The 17,706-nt window shown below is 46.2% G+C and overlaps 1 protein-coding gene across 2 annotated transcripts in view; it reads left to right on the top strand.

Annotated features, from left to right (window-relative positions):
- Positions 1-17,706, top strand: part of RALGPS1 (Ral GEF with PH domain and SH3 binding motif 1) — a 238,776-nt gene that overhangs the window by 86,743 nt on the left and 134,327 nt on the right. For both annotated transcript variants that reach the window (XM_036261937.1, XM_036261938.1), the window contains 3 exons: positions 1,997-2,080; positions 11,784-11,873; positions 14,450-14,542. In XM_036261937.1, coding sequence (XP_036117830.1) covers positions 1,997-2,080; positions 11,784-11,873; positions 14,450-14,542 — 267 coding nt within the window. The remainder of the gene's footprint in view (positions 1-1,996; positions 2,081-11,783; positions 11,874-14,449; positions 14,543-17,706) is intronic.

Raw genomic sequence — 17,706 nt, 5'->3', positions numbered from 1 at the left:
CAGGGGAAAAAACACAAAAGGAGCAACTAATAGCCAGAAATTAGGCCACAACCATGCTTCAGTCCTTGAAAATCAGTTTTATGCATTCACTTCTGTATCTGATTGTAACCCCTCCCTTTCCAGGACTAGCTTGAGATTCACAGGGGAGACGCCTCTTGTCCTCACAATTAGACTTTGAAGGGCGGTAACATACATTCGCAAAGTGATTAAGATAGGCAAAAAGGTGGAGCGGGGTGAAGTCATTGTAACTCGGATAGGTCAAATATACATGTTCAGAACAAGGGGAATCATAGTACACAGGTAAAAAATTTTTAATCCTTCCATGAGAATATATTCATTGATTTTAGAAGGAGTGGGGTGGAGAGAGATCAACGTCAATGTGAGAGGAACATCGATTGCTTGCCTCCCATAAGCCCCCCGACCCGGGATTGAACCCACAACCTTTTTGGTGTATGGGACAATGTGCCAACCAACTGCACCACCTGGCCAGGGCTACACAGGTAGATTTTACATCTCAAAGATATGTGTACTTTTGAAAAAGAGTAGAGTCAAAGTATTGATTCGTGAGGACAAATAGCACTGAGCCCCTTTCCTCTTTGTTAAAGTGGATGGGCTGAGAATTAGATGAGTGCCCCCTCCCCCCCAGTGCTGGCGTGGGGGGTTCTTGATACACGGTAGCGCTAGTCAGCATCATTGCCGTTACCGCTACTTAGTGTGAAGGACTCGGCAGGGTCGAGAATGGTTGTGCTTTCTCACGTGGGTGACTGGGAGGGCAGCGATGCCATTTACGGACATGAGGCGGCCAGGAAGAGGCGCTGTTTCTCAGCTCCTGGTTGGTTCAGTCGTTCTCACGGCCAGGTCATTCATCTTGTCTCCAGAGCTGTCCATTGCCTTCAGCCAGGCTTCCCACAGGTGCCTGTCTGCGGGTCATAGCTGGGCCCTGAGATGCACTGGAGAGCATGGCACTTCAGGCGTAGCTGCTGCCTAGTAGACCCTGATCTGTGTCTGTTCCCGTTGGTGGGCAGGTGGCCCTCGCTAAAGATCTTATGAAAGTTCCAGATATGTGACAAAATAATGTTATCGATACTGAGGCCTGATATAAGGTAAAAGGCAGTCTTGTAACTTAGGGGTAGAGGACTTTAGAATCTGCCCCCTCCTCCATTCTCTGCCAGGGCTCCCCAGACACAAGCCGAGAGTGTTAGGCATTTGGATAGTGGCTTTTCCTTGGTCCTTTTATACAACACCCCCCCCCACACACACACACACACACACACGCACACCAACTAGATCCCATTAGATTGCCCCTGTTTCCTCCCTTGGAGAGGAACCAGCCTCACTCATAGGTAAACTGTAGGTAATTTGAGCAAATTATAATGTTAAACCTGCTGGGACAGAAGAGATAAGACCCCTGAAGAAGATATTAAAGGGAACCTCTCCTTCTGTCCCCTTTTGGTTACATGACGGATGGGAGGGTCCAGCCTCAGGTGGGAATCTGAGGTGATCCCAGAAGCTCCCTGATTGCACTGGGCTTCGGTTGGGCTGTCCTGGACTCCAGGGGTGGAGATTGTCATGTAGCTGATGAAATTTCAGATTTCCAGCCACATTTAAGTTTTAAGTTTGCCTATGGGGGATGAGTCCCACTGGTTAAAACATTACATCCTCTCTCAGACAATTTGTATCAAGAAGGGACTTCTGGTCCCAGAAAAGCTGGCAGAGTGGCAGTGGTGGGAGTAAGAATATTTTGGCACAGAAGTCCTGGGAAATGTGGCTGGGGTTGTGGAGAAAGTATCCCACCTCTCCTCACCTCTAAGGGTCCCAGGAAGCCCCTCCGCCCAGCCTTCCTTTCCAGAGGAGGAGGATTTTCTCACCCTGGTGAAGATACGAATGGCCGAGGCTCCGGTCCTCCCCACCTCCATGTGCATGTTCCAGTTAGATGCCCCTGATATGTCTGCATCCCGCTTCAAATCACTGTTGAAACTGACTCTCTGCTTCCTAGGAACTAGCCAGCTGTGGATGGAGTAAGAAGGAGAAACATAGTCTCGCCCCAAACGTTGTGGCCTTTACCCGGAGGTTTAACCAGGTAAGCAACCCCTTACCTGTGCCTGTCCAGATAGCAGTGTTGTCCCTGTAAGGGAGCCCTTCCAGGGTTCAATCCCAGGCACCTGGCCCCAGGTTTAGACCCCTCTTCCTGAACCCCTCACCTTCATCCATTCTTGGGCCATCATAGTCCTCTTTTTCACACATCAGGTGGAACTGAATACATCTTCCCTGTGTTTAAATTGCTTCAGTGGCTTCCAATTCCACATAAGCTGATGTTCAAGCACCTTAATTGCCCTACAAGGTCCTGCATGGTGGATCTGGCTTATGTCCCCATGCCAGCCGCATCTCTTGTCCCTCGCTCTACTCTGCAGGCTTTAGCCACCCTGGCCTTCCTTCTCTTTCCTGATGTGCCATATTTCTGTCCCGTCCGGCTTCCATACCTGGGCTTTTCAGCTCAGAACTCCTCCTCAGCCTTGGGGAGTCTCCTGTGAACTCCCAGCCTATATAAAGTCTCCGTCACACATTCCCTCACTGCACCTGTGCTTCTCATGTGGCCCTTTACTCCTCTGTCTTCACTTTGTGTAACTCTCTAGTCTCTACCTTCCTTGCCAGTCTGCAGGCTCCACGGGGGTGGAACCATTGTCTCCCTTGTTCATCACTGCGTCCCCCGCTGCTTTGCCCAAGCTCGGGCATGTAATAGACCCCCAGTGAATATATGTGGAATGAATGAACGAAGTGCTCCAGAAACATTCCTCGAATTTCTTTGAATTCCTGGTGGCCTGGTCATTGGCCTCATACGTCCTCCTACAAACTGATTTGGTCCAGCCAGAACCTTTGCTCCCTGTTTGAGGGTCTCTGCCTCTACTTACGGAATGAGGGTGGAGACTTGGGCTAGCTGAAGGGGGTGGGCTTTGATGGCTCTGTCAGCCCTCCTAGAACATGATCTTCAGGAGAAAACACCCTGTAAGACCCCCTTTGGATGGATCAAACCCCCAAATGGTGCTGTTAACTGTTTTTCTTGTTTTCTGCTTGTTTTTCTAGTTTTAAGTGAGGGCAGTGGCCTAGAGGTTGCATAGTGGGCATGACTGGACCTCAAGGTGATGGGCCTGGGTTCCTTTGACCCCTTTCTCCAGCTGGGTGTTCTCTCTCGGAAATGGTGGGTCCTGGGCATCACCATTGCTCAGTTTTCCCCAGGCTTCCCCAGCCTTGGCTGCCACCTCGGTGCAGCAGGAGCCCCAGAGAGGCACCAGCCTGGAGCCCTGAGATTGAGGCTGGGTTAACATTACTGTTGTTTTATGAGATAACAGGAACTGAGGAAGGCCTGTCTGCGGTAGAGACTGCACACCGTTTGTTTTGAAAAGGGAAGTTCTGAAGCCTTTTGTTTCTTTTTTCTTTGTTTTCAGAATCTTTCCCTTTTCAACTGAGCTTAGTCTTTTGAAAAAACAAAAAAAACAGATGTGCACACACTATCAGGGGATTCATAGTTTCCTTAGCAAAACTATCTGACCACGAGCCAGCCCCGGCCCACCTCCGACGAGCCTCGAGCTCCCGGAGGAGGCCCCTGGGGGCTCTGATGTAATCTGCTGTGCACGCGGAGGCCAGGTCAGCGTGGCGACCGGCAGTGTGGCTTGTTCTGCGAACAATTGCATTGTGTCCAGATCAATAAAGCGAGCCAGCTTAAACTCACGTTTTCCCAAAAGATGTTCTGAACAACGGTCTTGCTGCCGGCCTGTCAGCCGCTTGGAGCGAGTAGCTCTTGGACATAGTCCTGATAACTCCAGTCTGACAACTGGCCGGCAGCCAGGTCTGGTCAGCCTCTGGGGCTGCTTTCTCTGAGATAAACTGATGGGCATCCCTTCCTGGCAGACTGCCATATGTGAGAACAAGCCTCCTCATCAGACTCTAGGTAAAGGAAAGCCGGTCACTTACCTTTCTGAGCCTCAGTTTCCTTATCTGTGAGAATAGTTACAGTACTCAGCTTGCACAGTTGTTATGAAAATTAAATGAAAAAGGCACTCCAGGGGGAAGGAGAGAGCTAACTGTAGAATATAAAAAGACTCTCAGGCAGAGACGGTGGCCCAGACAAAAGAGAGATCGCGACTTTTGAAGTGGCCCTAGTGCACGAGGGTAGATGGTTTTCTATAGTTGCCCTTTGCAGCCTGGGAGCAGGGACATAGGAGGGCAAACACTTGGATCCATCCACGGTTGGGGGTTAGCAAAGCAGATTTTTGGAAGGAGCAAGGGACAGGGGAGCTTAAAGTACTGATGGGAGTGGGGGGGCGAAGTGACAGATGATAGGGGATCAGTCTGCTCAGGGGTAAAGGCTGCCAGGGACTCCAGGGTATGGTGAGGCAGAAGGGCGGGCACTGTGGGGGCTCAAGGAGAAGGTAAGGACTGAAAGGGTGAAAGGTTGTGGCCCACAACTGGAATTTAAGTTTCTGGGGCAGAGCAGTTCTGGGTGATTGTGAGGAGCAGGTGACTGAAGTGCGTAGGTGGACAGTAGTTGCCGAAGTGGTCGAGGGCCCTGAGGCCATGGTCACTCACCGTGGTATTGAAGTTGCCCAAGGAAGGACGCAGGGTTTGGAAGAAGGCACGGAGAGGAAGACAGTGATCCAGGTCCTGATCTATTTACCATTTCTATAGTTGGACCCTTTTCAGATGTCAAAAAGGGGAGCGGGCCCTGGCCGGTTTGGCTCAGCTGTTGGAGCATCGGCCTGCGGACCAGAGAGTCCCAGGTTCAGTTCCCGCTGGGCCCTAGCGGCCAGGGGCATGTACCAAAAAAAAAAAAAAGTAGGGCGGGTCATATATAAAGATTCTTTTCAGACTGGCTCTTTCACTTAGCAGTATGCATTTAAGATTCACCCATGTCTTTATACGACTTGATGTCTTATCCTTTTCTTTTTTCCCTCACCTGAGGACATTTTTCCATTTTTTGTTCAGATAGAGTGGGAGGGAGAGAGAGGAAGAGAGAGAGAGAGGAACATCGATGTGAAGGGGACACATCAAGTGGCTGCCACCCGCACGACCAACCAGGGCCGGGGACAAACTGCAACCGAGGTACGTGCCCTTAGCGGGAACCGAACCCGGGTCTCTCTGTACCGACCTCCAACCTGGCCAAACTGGCCAGGGCTCCTTTTGTTTTTTAATGAATACTATTCCATTGTATGGATATACCAGTTTGTCTATGCATTCACCTATTGAAGGATATCTTAATTACTTCCAGTTCTTGATGATTATGAATAAAATTGCTATAAACACATGCATGCTTTTTGTATGTATATGTGATCATAAGATTTCAAATAAGCTGGGTAAGTGCCTCGGAGTACAATCACTGGATTGTGTCTATACCATTTTGCATTCCCACCAGCAGTGATGAAAGTTTGTGTTGCTTCAGATCCTTGCCAATAATTAGTATTGTCAGGGTTCTTAAATTTTATTTGTTTATTTTAGCCATTCTAATGGTGGGTGGTAATCTCGCTTTCCTTTGCTTTATCCAGCCACCCTTGGATGCCTCACATGAAGAGCAGGGGGTTACTGTCACACAGGAGTGGCATGTCAATATCACAGTGGCCAGAGGGTGAGGGGAAGAATGCATGTTATATAAGGACCAGGTGAAGGAGCTAGGATTGAGAAGACTCAGGAAGGAGATACTCAAGGTTTTTTTTTTTTCAAGTAATTGAGGGGTTCTAATGGGGAAGCTGTTTAAGCATAACCTATGGGCCTAATCAGTAAGTACAGAGACCAGCGGATAGGAGTGGGGAGCAGTGCTTTATCCTAATACAAGGTAGTTTAGGCGGAGACCAGACAGGGCTATAGCACAGTGACTATAGAACATCCCGGCGGGGGGGGGGGGGGGGGATGTGTGTGCTGAAGAAAAGGGTGGGTGGGTCCTTTAAGTTCCTTCTAACTCCAGTTTTCTAAGAAAACTGTGAATGAGCTTATGAGAAATTTATGGGAAAGTAGATTTCTCATAAGAAAAGATAGTATTTTTAAACCTGAATTTTTCTTTGCTTTATGCTTTGTTTTATTTTTGGTTGATTAAATAAAGTTCTTTGTGTTCATAACTATTCTGCTTTATTCATCTGTAATACTATTGTGAAATTTCCCAGGGGATAGCTTTGTCTTCAGTGGCTAAATTCTAGTGCTAATTATACCAGTGGAACAATAATAGTGGTAACAATAGCTTATGTGTTTGAAAAGCTCGTTAGCATCATGACCAAGTGCCATTTATTCCAGGTATGCATGACTGGTTCAGCAGTTGAAAATCAACTAATGTAATCCAGTGTATTCAAAGGCTAGAGAAGAAAAATCATGTCATCATACCAATTGATTCAAAAAAGCATTTGACAAAATTAAACATCCATTCATGACAAAAAGAACATCTCAGCAAATTAGGAATAGAAGGGAGCTTTTTCAGCTTGATAAAAGCTATCTACAACAGTCCTGCAGCCAACATCATACTGAATCGTGAGACACTAGAGACCCTCCCTCCTGAGACTGGGAACAAGGCAAGGATGTGCTTTCTTACCACTTCCCTTCAGCATCATACTGGAAGTCCTGACTAGTGCAATAAGACAAGAAAAACAAGATATACAGATTGAAAAAGAAGAAATAAAACTGTCTTTATTCACAGATGACATTACTGTATGTGTAGAAAAATCTCAAAGAAATATATTTTTTAAAAATCTCTTGGAAATAATGAGTATAGCAGGGTTACAGTATATAAAAGCTTTCCTATACCAGGAATGAAAAATTGGAATTGTAAATTAAAAAAATTTACAATAGTACACACACGCACATGAAGAAATACTTAGGTATAAAACTAACGTATAGATTCCGTGTGCAGAAAACTACAAAACACGTATGTGAAAAATCAAAGTAGATTGAAATAGAGAAATATTCTATCTTCATGGATTAGAAGATTCATTAGTAAGATGTCAATTCTTGCCAACTTGATCTACAGATTCAGTTCAATCCTGGTCAAAATCTCAGCAAGCTATTTTATAAATATCAACAAACTGATTCTAAAATTGTTATGGCTAAAGACATGGACTAACCAACACAATACTGAAAAAAATAACAAAGTTGGCAGACTCACTCTGTTTTCAAGACCAACAGTAAAGCTACAGTAATCAAGACAGCATGGTATCGACTAGCAACTAGACATCTAGGATAATGGAACAGAATAGAGAGCCCAGAAATAGACCCACACAAACACGGTCAACCAGTCTGTGACAAGTGCATGAAGACATTCAATGGAGAAAGGGTCATTCCTTCAACAAATGATGCTGGAATAATTGAACATTTTTTGGCATATATATATATATATAAATGAATTTAGACACCGAGTTTAGGCCTTTCATAAAAATTTACTCAAAATGAGTCATAGACCTAAATGTAAAAGTCTAAACAATAGAACTTTTGGGAAAAAAACAAAAACAGAAGAAAAATCTACAGGCCCTTTGGTGATGAGTTATTAGATATGACACCAAAGTACAATCCATGAAAGAAAAACTTGAAAAGTTGGACTTCATTAAAATTAAAATTTTCTACTCTGTAAAAACACTGCTAAAAGAATTTTTTTAAAAAAGCAGACTGGGAAAATATTTACATAACACATATCTGATAAAATACTTGTATCCAAAATTTACTCTGAAAATTCAGCAATAAGAAAACAACCCAATTAAAACATGGGCAAAAGACCAGAACAGACACCTCATCGAAGAAGACATACAGATAGCAAAATAGACGTGAAAAGATGCTCAACATCATTTGTCACTGGGGAAATGCAAAACACTCCATACCTATTAAAATGGCTAAAAATATGGGGGGGGAGGGGACCCTGACAAAATGTCAATTGCTAACAAATACCTGGAGCAACACAAACTTATTCATTGCTGGTGTGAAAGCAAAATAGTACAGACACAACCCAGTAACTGTACTGCTAGTTGTTTGGTTTCTAATCCATTGTATCACTGTCTACTGAAAGGAACCCAGGCTCTTTGGAGAAGTGGCTCGTTTAGGACTGGGGCACAAAATGTATAAGATGGGCCTGTAGTCCCTTATAGTGCCAGAAAGTAAGGAAATGCTCAAAGAAGCCAACAAACCAAGACAATGCTGAGGTATTATCAAAGGGAAGGGATGCACGAACCAACGGAAAGAGGTCTCAGTAGCCAAAGCTGGAACAACTTGAGCAATAAAATAAATAACAGTGTTGGATTGCAACCCAAAGTATAAAATAAATATATGTGAGTTTCTTCTGATATAAACAAGGGATCGAATAAATAAATGGAGGAGACAAGACAAGCCTCCTATGCAGAAGAATTCCAGGTTATTAATGTAAATATTTTGCCCCCCAGAAGGTGGAGCGCAGCTGCTCACTTCCTTCTGTAGTGACTTCCTTGGAAAGTTTGAGATGAAAATATTTATGTAACCAGTTCCCTATTGATGGGCACTTTGGTTTTTTCTATTCTTTGGCTTTATAAGCAGTGCTTCAGTGAACCTTTGTACATATGTCCCTCTAAACTTCTGTATTCATAAGGTAAATATTCTAGGGAGAATATAACTTTAACATCTTAAAAGATATATTTCAAGTGTTCTTCAAAATGGCCCTGTGAATTTATATTCCCCCAAACAGTGGAAAAGAGTACCACTTTCTCCACACTTTTGGTACAATATATGACTCACAAAGGGTTAATGTATTTCCTTTAATATTAAAAGACCATTTACTAATCAATTGTAAGAGGGCAGATGTCCCAATAGAAAGATGGGCGAAGGACCCGAGCAGGTAATTCACAAGGCAAATAGTACAAGTGGCCTATAAATATTTGTAACAAAAAACTGAAAAAAAGTGCAAAAAATATTAACTGAGTAGTCCTGAAAGAAATGCAAAACAAAAACAGTGAGACATTATTTTGTTTGTTAGTTTAGTAAAGAAAAAAAAAGTTGCAATCACTGGTACATTTGCCTACATGTGAGAACATGGATCTGCTCAAACTTGTTCATAGATAAACAAACAGACCTTTTAAAGGCCAAGATTTTTTTATATATACTTTTGGAAAAAAGGTACACACACTTTTATCCATTCCATCTTACAGAAGTTTATCTTAAGACCTTAATTAAAAATATGTAAAGATATATGTAGAAATATGTTTACTGTAGCATTTTCTATTACAAGAAAATAATTAGAAATAACCTACCTAACAATAGGGGGTCACTTGATGATGAAACATCCCTAAGATAAAGTACTTAGCAGCTGCTAAAAATTATGTTGCAGAAGAATGTTTATTCACTTATAAAAATTCTTGTTATAACATGATTAATATATATCAATGTAATTCTCTTTGTAAGGACACATACCACAGTGCTTATGGTGGTGGTCAGTATGTGAGAATGAGGCTTGTCTTTTGTGCTTATCTGTTTTCACGTTTTCTGCATTAAGCTCCTCTTAAATTTTGTACTTAGTTGCCCGGCTGGTGTGGCTCCGTAATTGAGCATCGACCCATGCCCCAAGAGGTCGCTGGTTCAATTCCTGATCAGGGCACATTCCCAGGTTGTGGGCTCGGTCCCCAGGGGCCAGCCAGTCGATATTCTCTCTCATCGATGTTTCTATCTCTCCCTCTTACTTCCTCTCTCTCTCTCTATAATCAATAAAGAAAAAAAAATGTAGTTAGAAAAGAGAATTAAAAATGTTTAAAACTGTGACCCTACCTTTGTAATATCGTTCTTATCTGCCCCTTCTCTCCATCTACTTCAACATGGCCCTAGCTTAGACTTCCCACCTCTCACTTAGACCACTGCACCAATTTCCTGTTGGGCATCTCTACAGAGGGATCGAGCCTGTCATTCTTCTGCTCAGAAGCCTCTGGGACTTTCCCCGAGTATAATCGTCTTAGGCCCTTTTCATCACTTTGTGCTCCAGACGCCCACTATCTTCCTTTCACTTCCCTTTCAGCATCCATCTCCCTCATTCTCCCACCCCGCAGAAGACCGGCCAGAACAGTCCTGTCAGTCTACTCGCCTCCCCCTGGTCCTGGTGTATACACCACACCTCAGTCCTGTCTTTACCTGTTTAAAGTCTACCCCTTTCAGGGCCTGCCTCCTCCAAGAAGCCTTCTTCTGTCATCGCCTCCCCATACTCCATCCAGTTCAGGCCACGATCATCAGCTGCCTTTTAAGACAGTGATTTCGGGAGGATCCTGTCTCCTCCTTTGGTCATCCCCGTACCTGGCAAGCACCGACAGGGTCTGGACTCATGTGCCTGAAGTCTGCACACAGTAAGGGCTTCATGAAAGTCCGTGGGATTGAATTGACCCAGAGTTGCTTCCGCATACTGTGTGCTGCAGATCAGAGTCAACTCTGCCTTGGCCCATAATTGTGCCTTAAGTATGTGATTTTTTTGGCATGCAGGAATCTATTAAATTATATAGTACACATAAATGATCACACTTGAGATTATGTGGCATAAAAATGTACATGTATTAAAATACCAGGTTTATGGGCATATCCCTTGGCATCCAGAATATCTTTCTTCCACAACTGGCTAGTGAGCATTTGAGTCTGAACTGAATTGTAGGCAATACCTTGGAAATCATTTAGGCAAATCATCTGGGAAAAAATGATTCTATGGAAACCGGGGCAACCACAGATAATTATGCATAGAAAATTTTCTATAATATTCCTGCTTAAAATGAAAAGCAAAGTTTTCATTCTTGGTTATTTTTTCCTTGTTTTCTCATTGAAAAGGGGCAGTACTTCAGTAAAGAGAATACCTTTGGTTGCAGCAGTAAACATGCTTTGTTAACTCTAGACTGCTCTTAACTATTTTTTGCTCTGTAGAATTTAGAGGTTTTCATGCCTCACCTTCCTTTGGGTTTCACATACCCTCCCCGCTGTGCCCAGACCCCCACTGTTCCCTGCACAGCTGTCCTGGCGCTCTTGGCACTGCGTTCCGCACAGATGGCTGTTGTAGCAGTGCCACATAAGCCGAAAGCCAGCCATCCCCAGCGCTGCTTGGCAGGAAGCCCCCTCTGTGTTCACGGAGGTGTCATGCGAGTCAGCTACACGTGGATAGATGACTTTCTTGGTCCCACCAATGGACTCGGAGGCTTGAGGGTGTTGATTTTTGAGCACGAATGATGTTCTGAACCAAACGTGCCTGTGTGTTCTTTTGGCATCTGCTGTCTCCAGAAAAACATGCCCTGAACCTGCATTGCCTTATGGAACTTTGAAAGATGTTTCTGTGTCATTTACGTTGGTATGTGGGTGACCCTACCCAAGAATATTAAACTTGTTACATTTGTGTGAATATTGGTAAATTCTTTGTCTTGGATCTGGCTGGGGATATGGATTTCATGGGTGGTACTGACAATATGCATATCCCTTTGGGCCCTTGGCCATCGTCCATTCATCCATCCATGGTTTCTCCACAACTGGGACCCTTCTGAGTAGGAATCCTGTTTGACTCATCTCAGAATTCCCTGCAGCAACTCCCCTGGAGGACAATAAAAGTTCTTTCTTCTCTCAGCACCTCTGTGTGTTGGAAAGGTGGTGCTGAGAATATGGGACCCATTTGTTGCGTTAGGTGTCATAAAGGAACCTGAGACCTCACACAACCCTAGGCAGTGCTCCCGATTCCCCAACCTCTGGGAACTCCCGTTAACGGTGGGTAAGGGTGACATGGGTAGCCTGGCATTTAACAGTTTTTCTGGTGTGTGTCTGTGTATATGTATTTGGTTCTACAGGTCAGTTTTTGGGTCGTACGAGAAATTCTAACAGCACAGACTTTAAAAATAAGGGCAGAAATCCTGAGCCATTTTGTGAAAATAGCCAAGGTAAGCTGTTTCTTTTTTTTAAATCCCCTTTCTTTCTTTGTCCCAAAAATATGTTTCCTCAATAATTTGGAAGCGGCTTTGCTCTGGGTCTGCTGGACAGGGTTTAAACAGGGGGCTGTGACCCGACTTCCCCAGACAGAGGCAGCTGTAAGACCAGCCTGGATGACCAAGCAGGCTCCCCGCCCCCACGCACATGTTGGCAGCATGCTCTCCACCCCATGATTTTGGCAGCCAACTATTCCCTTTGGCCTTTCATGCTCCATGAGGCCCCACGGGCTTCCCCTTGGATCCATCATCCTCTAGCTTCAGATTTATCCAGCACTGGGGGTGATGGGTTTGAGTTCACATTGATGTTTGTGATACCATCATATCCTGACTGTTTGTCTCCAGTCAGCAAAGCTCACCTCACCCATCCTGAGCTTAAGGCCTGGGCGGGATGACCCTGTTGCTCCTGCTCCCAGCTCTTGGCCCGACAGGTTCTGTCCTTGTCAGTTGTTGGGTATCAGGCTCACATTTGCATCCCACCTTTCCCCTCCTCTCCCCTCATGTCTGCCAGTCTAGGCTGTGATCCCACCTTCACTATTTACACAGCCCTGCCAGCTCCTCCCCACACTCTGCCCCCGACTGCCAGGCTTGCCTGACTCGGCAGACACTGTCTGGTTCGCGCCTTGCTCCGTGTGCGCATGTTGTCTTCCCACCAGATGCTGGGCCAGCTACCTTGACCAAGGTCCCTCACGAGCCAGGCCCCGTGACAGGTGCTGTACTGAAATGATCGTAGTCGATGCTCATGTGATTATTATCCCATTTTCATAGGAAAAGGGGAGGCTTAGAGAGGTGAGTGTCCATGCCCAGGGCCCCACAGAGTTATAGGGAGCCTGCCTCTGCCTTCAGGGGAGCTGCTCTCCTGCCCCTCCTCACGGGAAGGTTAACCGCATCTGTCTATAAAGTATGTGTGTTAGGGGCTTCATGATACTCATTGCCGTTAGTGAGTGCATTCTGGGCCACGTGAGAAAGTGGGATTAAGTTCCAGCCCATCTGGTGCTTTCAATTTGGAATTAGTTTATGGTCCCCTCCCAAGGGATCTAAAATGATCCCTTTTTAACCTGCGATCTTCGGATGGTGGATCACCACAGGGCACCGTGCCCTGGGAATGTGCTTGTGCAAGCCCCTCCTTCCCTGGGCCTTGGTTTCCCATCTGCACACCTCCCAGAGCGCCTCTAGCTCTCAGGGAATTTGGTGACAGGTATAGCAATTTAAATACATAAGATGAAATCCAGTTCACACAGAGTCTATTACTACACGACAGGAGACCCGGAGAATGTTACACGATGTGTGAAATGAAGTACAGTCTGTGTGGCCAGAGAGAAATCTCCTAATAGCAACAGAGCTGTGAAGACTGGGCATACGGGCTTTTCATTTATTTGTTCATTTTACTCTTCCCTACTGTGTTCTGTGCTAAGTACTGGGGACATGATGGCAGACACAACTTTGTCCCTGCTCTTAGGGAGCATAGTCCAGTGTGCTAAGGAGATGCACAGACTCCTGTGGGATCAGATAGGTGGGGTCCCCAGACTTGAGAACATGGTTAGGAAAGACACAGTAGAGGAGGTAGCACCTGAGCTTGGAAGTACCTAAGACGAGTGATGGGGGGGGGGGCAGTCTTCCCAATAAAGATGAGCAACCCACACCACCTCGAGTGCTGATCCTGGCAGCAGGCACTGGCCTAGGAGGTTTACATGAGCTGTTGCAGGTAGCAGAGGGGCCCCAATCACCTTCCTCATTTTAGATGTGAGGATGCCAAGGCTCCGAAGTCATGCTCAGAAGCAGTGCCCTGTGCCAAAGGACACACGGTGGTGGGAGCCGAGATTGGCTCCGGAGAGCCTGCTTGCTAACCCAGATGTCACTGACTCCCAGGAATGAGAAACGCAACCCCGGCCCTGTTAGCAGGTGTCCCTCAGCATAAAACCAGGAACAGAGCCGTTACATTTTCTGCACTTAATCTCGACTGTGTCTCCTGTTGCCCTCCACGGCAAGGAACTTGTCTGAGACGGAATTGAATCCAAATGTTCTCACTAGTTCCGGGTCTGGTTCAAAGGAGTGTGGTCAAGTGGTTACAAAGCCAGGGCTCCATCCTCCCGCCAAGGGGATTATGCAGATTGACAGTGTCTTTCCTCAGCCCTTCTCCTTCCCCTGTCCAGGTGATCACAGCAGACCCACGCTGATACTGCTGGCACAGCTGAGGTTTCAGTTAACATAAGCCTTCTGGGACAGTTCAGATTTGTCTAAAAAAGGAACCTAAGGGACATTATCAAACCTTATCCCGGGCCACGTTTCTGTCCAGCAGCCAGACTAGTCAGCTTGTGAAATTTTGCAAATGTTGGAGCTGCAAACTCACCTTTGACAATTTGAAAGAAGAGCATATGGTTTCTATGAATTTCCTAGAACTACATTTTCTGCATGAGGTATTTTTAAATGTAATGGAATTTCATAAATATGACAACATTTGGTAACACTTGAGCATGTTTTCGTTCTGTTGTTTATAGCAGCAAAATAATCCATTCCATATCTTTTTTCAGAAACTTCTGGAGCTCAACAACCTTCATTCTCTCATGTCTGTGGTGTCGGCATTACAAAGTGCACCCATCTTCAGGCTGACGAAGACCTGGGCTGTAAGTGAATCTGCCTAAGTGTGTCCTTTGATTTGGGCTGGCAGTGCCTGGGTGCAGTTCTTCATTCCTTCTGCCCCGGAAGCCTTTCTCCAATGTCTGCCCTCTGCCAACAACTGGGGACGACTGGGGCATCCTCTCTCCTTCAGGGACCTCGAACCATCTGGGTTCCAGGCAGTTGTGAGGACACTGACGTGGGTGGGTTTGGAAGTCCCCAGGGTGGACCTCCCCCTAGCCTACCACGCCCTTCGTGATGGCTGGGTCAGTGGCATGACTTCTGTCCCCCGCTTGGCTGGTGTTCTTCTCTGGCAGGTGCCAAACTGCTCCTGGGCGATCTCTGGGCTGATGGTGGTTTGCAGCTGCTGTGGATTGCTGGCCACTCAGCTAGGAGTTTCTCTGGAGAAACCTGTGACCCTCATGTAGGGAAAAGTGATTTTTTTTTAAGGCCATGGATAATTTCAGTCCAGAGGTGGAGTCTGATAGTTATATAATTGAGTCTGTAGGAAAGTTTTTCTGCTGTAAAAATATTTTAAAAATATCTCAGACCTCTTTATCCTCCTTAGCTTGGCACAGCGCCTGACATGGGGAAAGTAATCGCTATTTCCATCTCGTTAGCATTCACCTCCTGGCCGCCTGGTGCAGGGTCTCTCACAGCCGCACATCCCCAGCCTTTCAAGACCTGTTTATGTCCCACGGAACTGAAGGAAACTGTATGGAATTGTCAGCTGTACTTCTGCTACTCATTCCCAAACTTCTCTCTGCCAGTCTGTGGGGCTGGGCTCTGGCTCATACTTGGCTAGCTCAGAGGCTTTTAAATTGCACAGGGATTATGCTGTAGGTGATCAGATTTGAGCCTTGTTTCTTTAAAGTGCAATTTTCCATAGATCTAACTCTAACAAAGTCGAGCGAGGAATGTTAGCTTGGACTCAGAAAACTGGGTCTGTGTTCAGGCACAGTTCAGAGCGTGACTTCTGTGGGATGTTTCCCATATCTACTCAGGGAGGTTGGCCTAGATCAGCAGTTTTCCATCAGTGCTTTTGGAGCCCAGGGGTTCCTTGGAGCTGCCGTGGGGGCTGCCAGGGGCTGGGGGAGAAGAGGAGGGGTGCTAAGCAGACAGTTGGGCACTATTTCCACCAGAGCGGCTCCTTTTGTATCAGTTTTATGTACTGGGCTGCTGGGTGAATTTCAGGTGAGCAGTGGCATTGGAGGCGGAGAGCAAGTTAGGGAGCCGCTGGTCTCTGCAGTGGCTGTCAGCCCATGATTCCCTGACTCCATCTGAACTGAGAGGCTTTTTTTCAAAAGTTGCTTGGAGATTCTTTTTCAAATGAATTGTCCATCATTTAGATGCTGTTATTGTTTCTTGGACTGCTGGGAGCTGTGTGGACACAGAGGAAGGAATGATGAATCTCATGGTGCATAGACCTTACTGTCTGTGATATTGTGACTCCCGATGACTCCTCTAAGTTTATAGTTGGTGAGGGCCCTAGGGACTCTCACAAGCCACCTCTCACTCACCTGTCCTACTAGTCCAAGGACAGTGGTTTGCACAGAGCATTTAGGAAATGCACTTGGCCAAACGCATCATCTTTCCCCTTCATCCTGATCACCCCAGCCCAGTGGAATTGACGACTACATTGCATCCCTGACACCCTCTCCACACCTGTCCTTACACAGCACGTAGCACATCTGCTCTGTAGTTTTGTTCACAGGTTTGCCTCCCCATCTGACTGCCTTCCTTCATGATGAGGCTTGTTTTTCCCTGTATCCCTGGTGCCCAGCTGAATATACACTTGTTTGAATTGTATATGTTTAGTGTACTGAATTGAATTCTTCTCTTGCTATTAATATCTGGTAATAAGATTAGCCACAGAAATGTTGCCCCAAAAAAGAGCTTTTTCCCCTCTCCCCACATGACCCTTGATCTGGTACTGGTGAGACCTCATGGGCCCACAGAGCAGGAAGGAGCAGGAGCACTGGAGGCATTGCTGTAGTTTTTATAGTCTTTGCTTATCAGAAAAGGAAACTGAGGTTCCTAGAGGCACAATGACCTATCCAAGATCACAGAGCTAGCGGGTGCCAGAACCGATGCGATGCAGCCTTGCCTTGCTGGACCCCATAGTCCATGTTTTTGGCCAGCGTGCCAGATGACTTGGCAGTGACGGGACTTGATGTTGGAACCAGGCTGTGCGTAGAGCATGGAGAAACAGGCGTGCACGCTGCTTGGGAAGTGGGTCTGGAGAAGTGAGGCTGGTTCACTGCCCCGGGGACAGGGCAGGACTGGCTCCTTGGCATTGCACTGAAACCCTGGCTATCTGGGAAACTCGGACAGAAGTGAGTTACAGGTGTGGGAGGAGACCTGCCTCTTGGTTGCACCATGGGTGACCTCCAGCAAGGGCCAGTTGGTCATTAGCTGTAGGACAGGCAACCTGTTGGCTGGTCCCTGGCTGGCTGCTGAATGCCAGAAACTGCGTGAGCTGGGACAGGACGGAGATTGACACCAAGCATGGGCCCACACATAGTCGCCCTTAGCAAGTGCTGGCCAGATGCATAAACAGGGAGGGAGTCACCTTCTGCCGGCCCGGGAAATATAGATAGGATCTGATTTATCCCGGCACCAGGGCCACTTTGGAATATTGGCTGCCTCAAAACCAGGAGACCTTAGAAGTTGTATCAGCCAGTTCTGATTTCCTGAGTACACATTACCGTGTGTACTTATTCATTCTGCAAATCAAATATTTATTGAATGCCTCCTCCATGCCAGGCCCTAAGGCTATGCTCAAGGCCCCTGTCTTCATGAGCTTTTTAAAAAAAAATGTTATTCAGAAGACACAGACATGTTATTGAGGGAGAATAAACACATGCCTAGTCTGGCTGGCACGAGAAGTGATCGATGTTTGTTGAATGCATGAAGTAATGAACAAAGAACTGTCAGATGGGAACAAAATGATCAGAAGACTGAAACAGGAGGATATGATAAATATGGCTGGGCATTCAGGGAAGGCCTGTCTGAAACAAAAGAGCCAGCTGTGCCAAGATGAGGGCACGAGCATTCCAGACAGAGGGCACAGCCAGTGCAAAGGCCCAAGTGGGAAGAAACACACAGGCTGCTGGGGTAGGAACACCGTGGGCCAGGAGGAGGTTGGTGTAAGATGCCATGGATGGGAAGC

This window comes from Molossus molossus, unplaced genomic scaffold (genome assembly GCF_014108415.1).
Source record: "Molossus molossus isolate mMolMol1 unplaced genomic scaffold, mMolMol1.p scaffold_m16_p_14, whole genome shotgun sequence".
NCBI lineage: Eukaryota > Metazoa > Chordata > Mammalia > Chiroptera > Molossidae > Molossus > Molossus molossus.
Note: the sequence above shows the minus strand (reverse complement) of the source record. Positions and strands in the feature narration are given on the sequence as shown.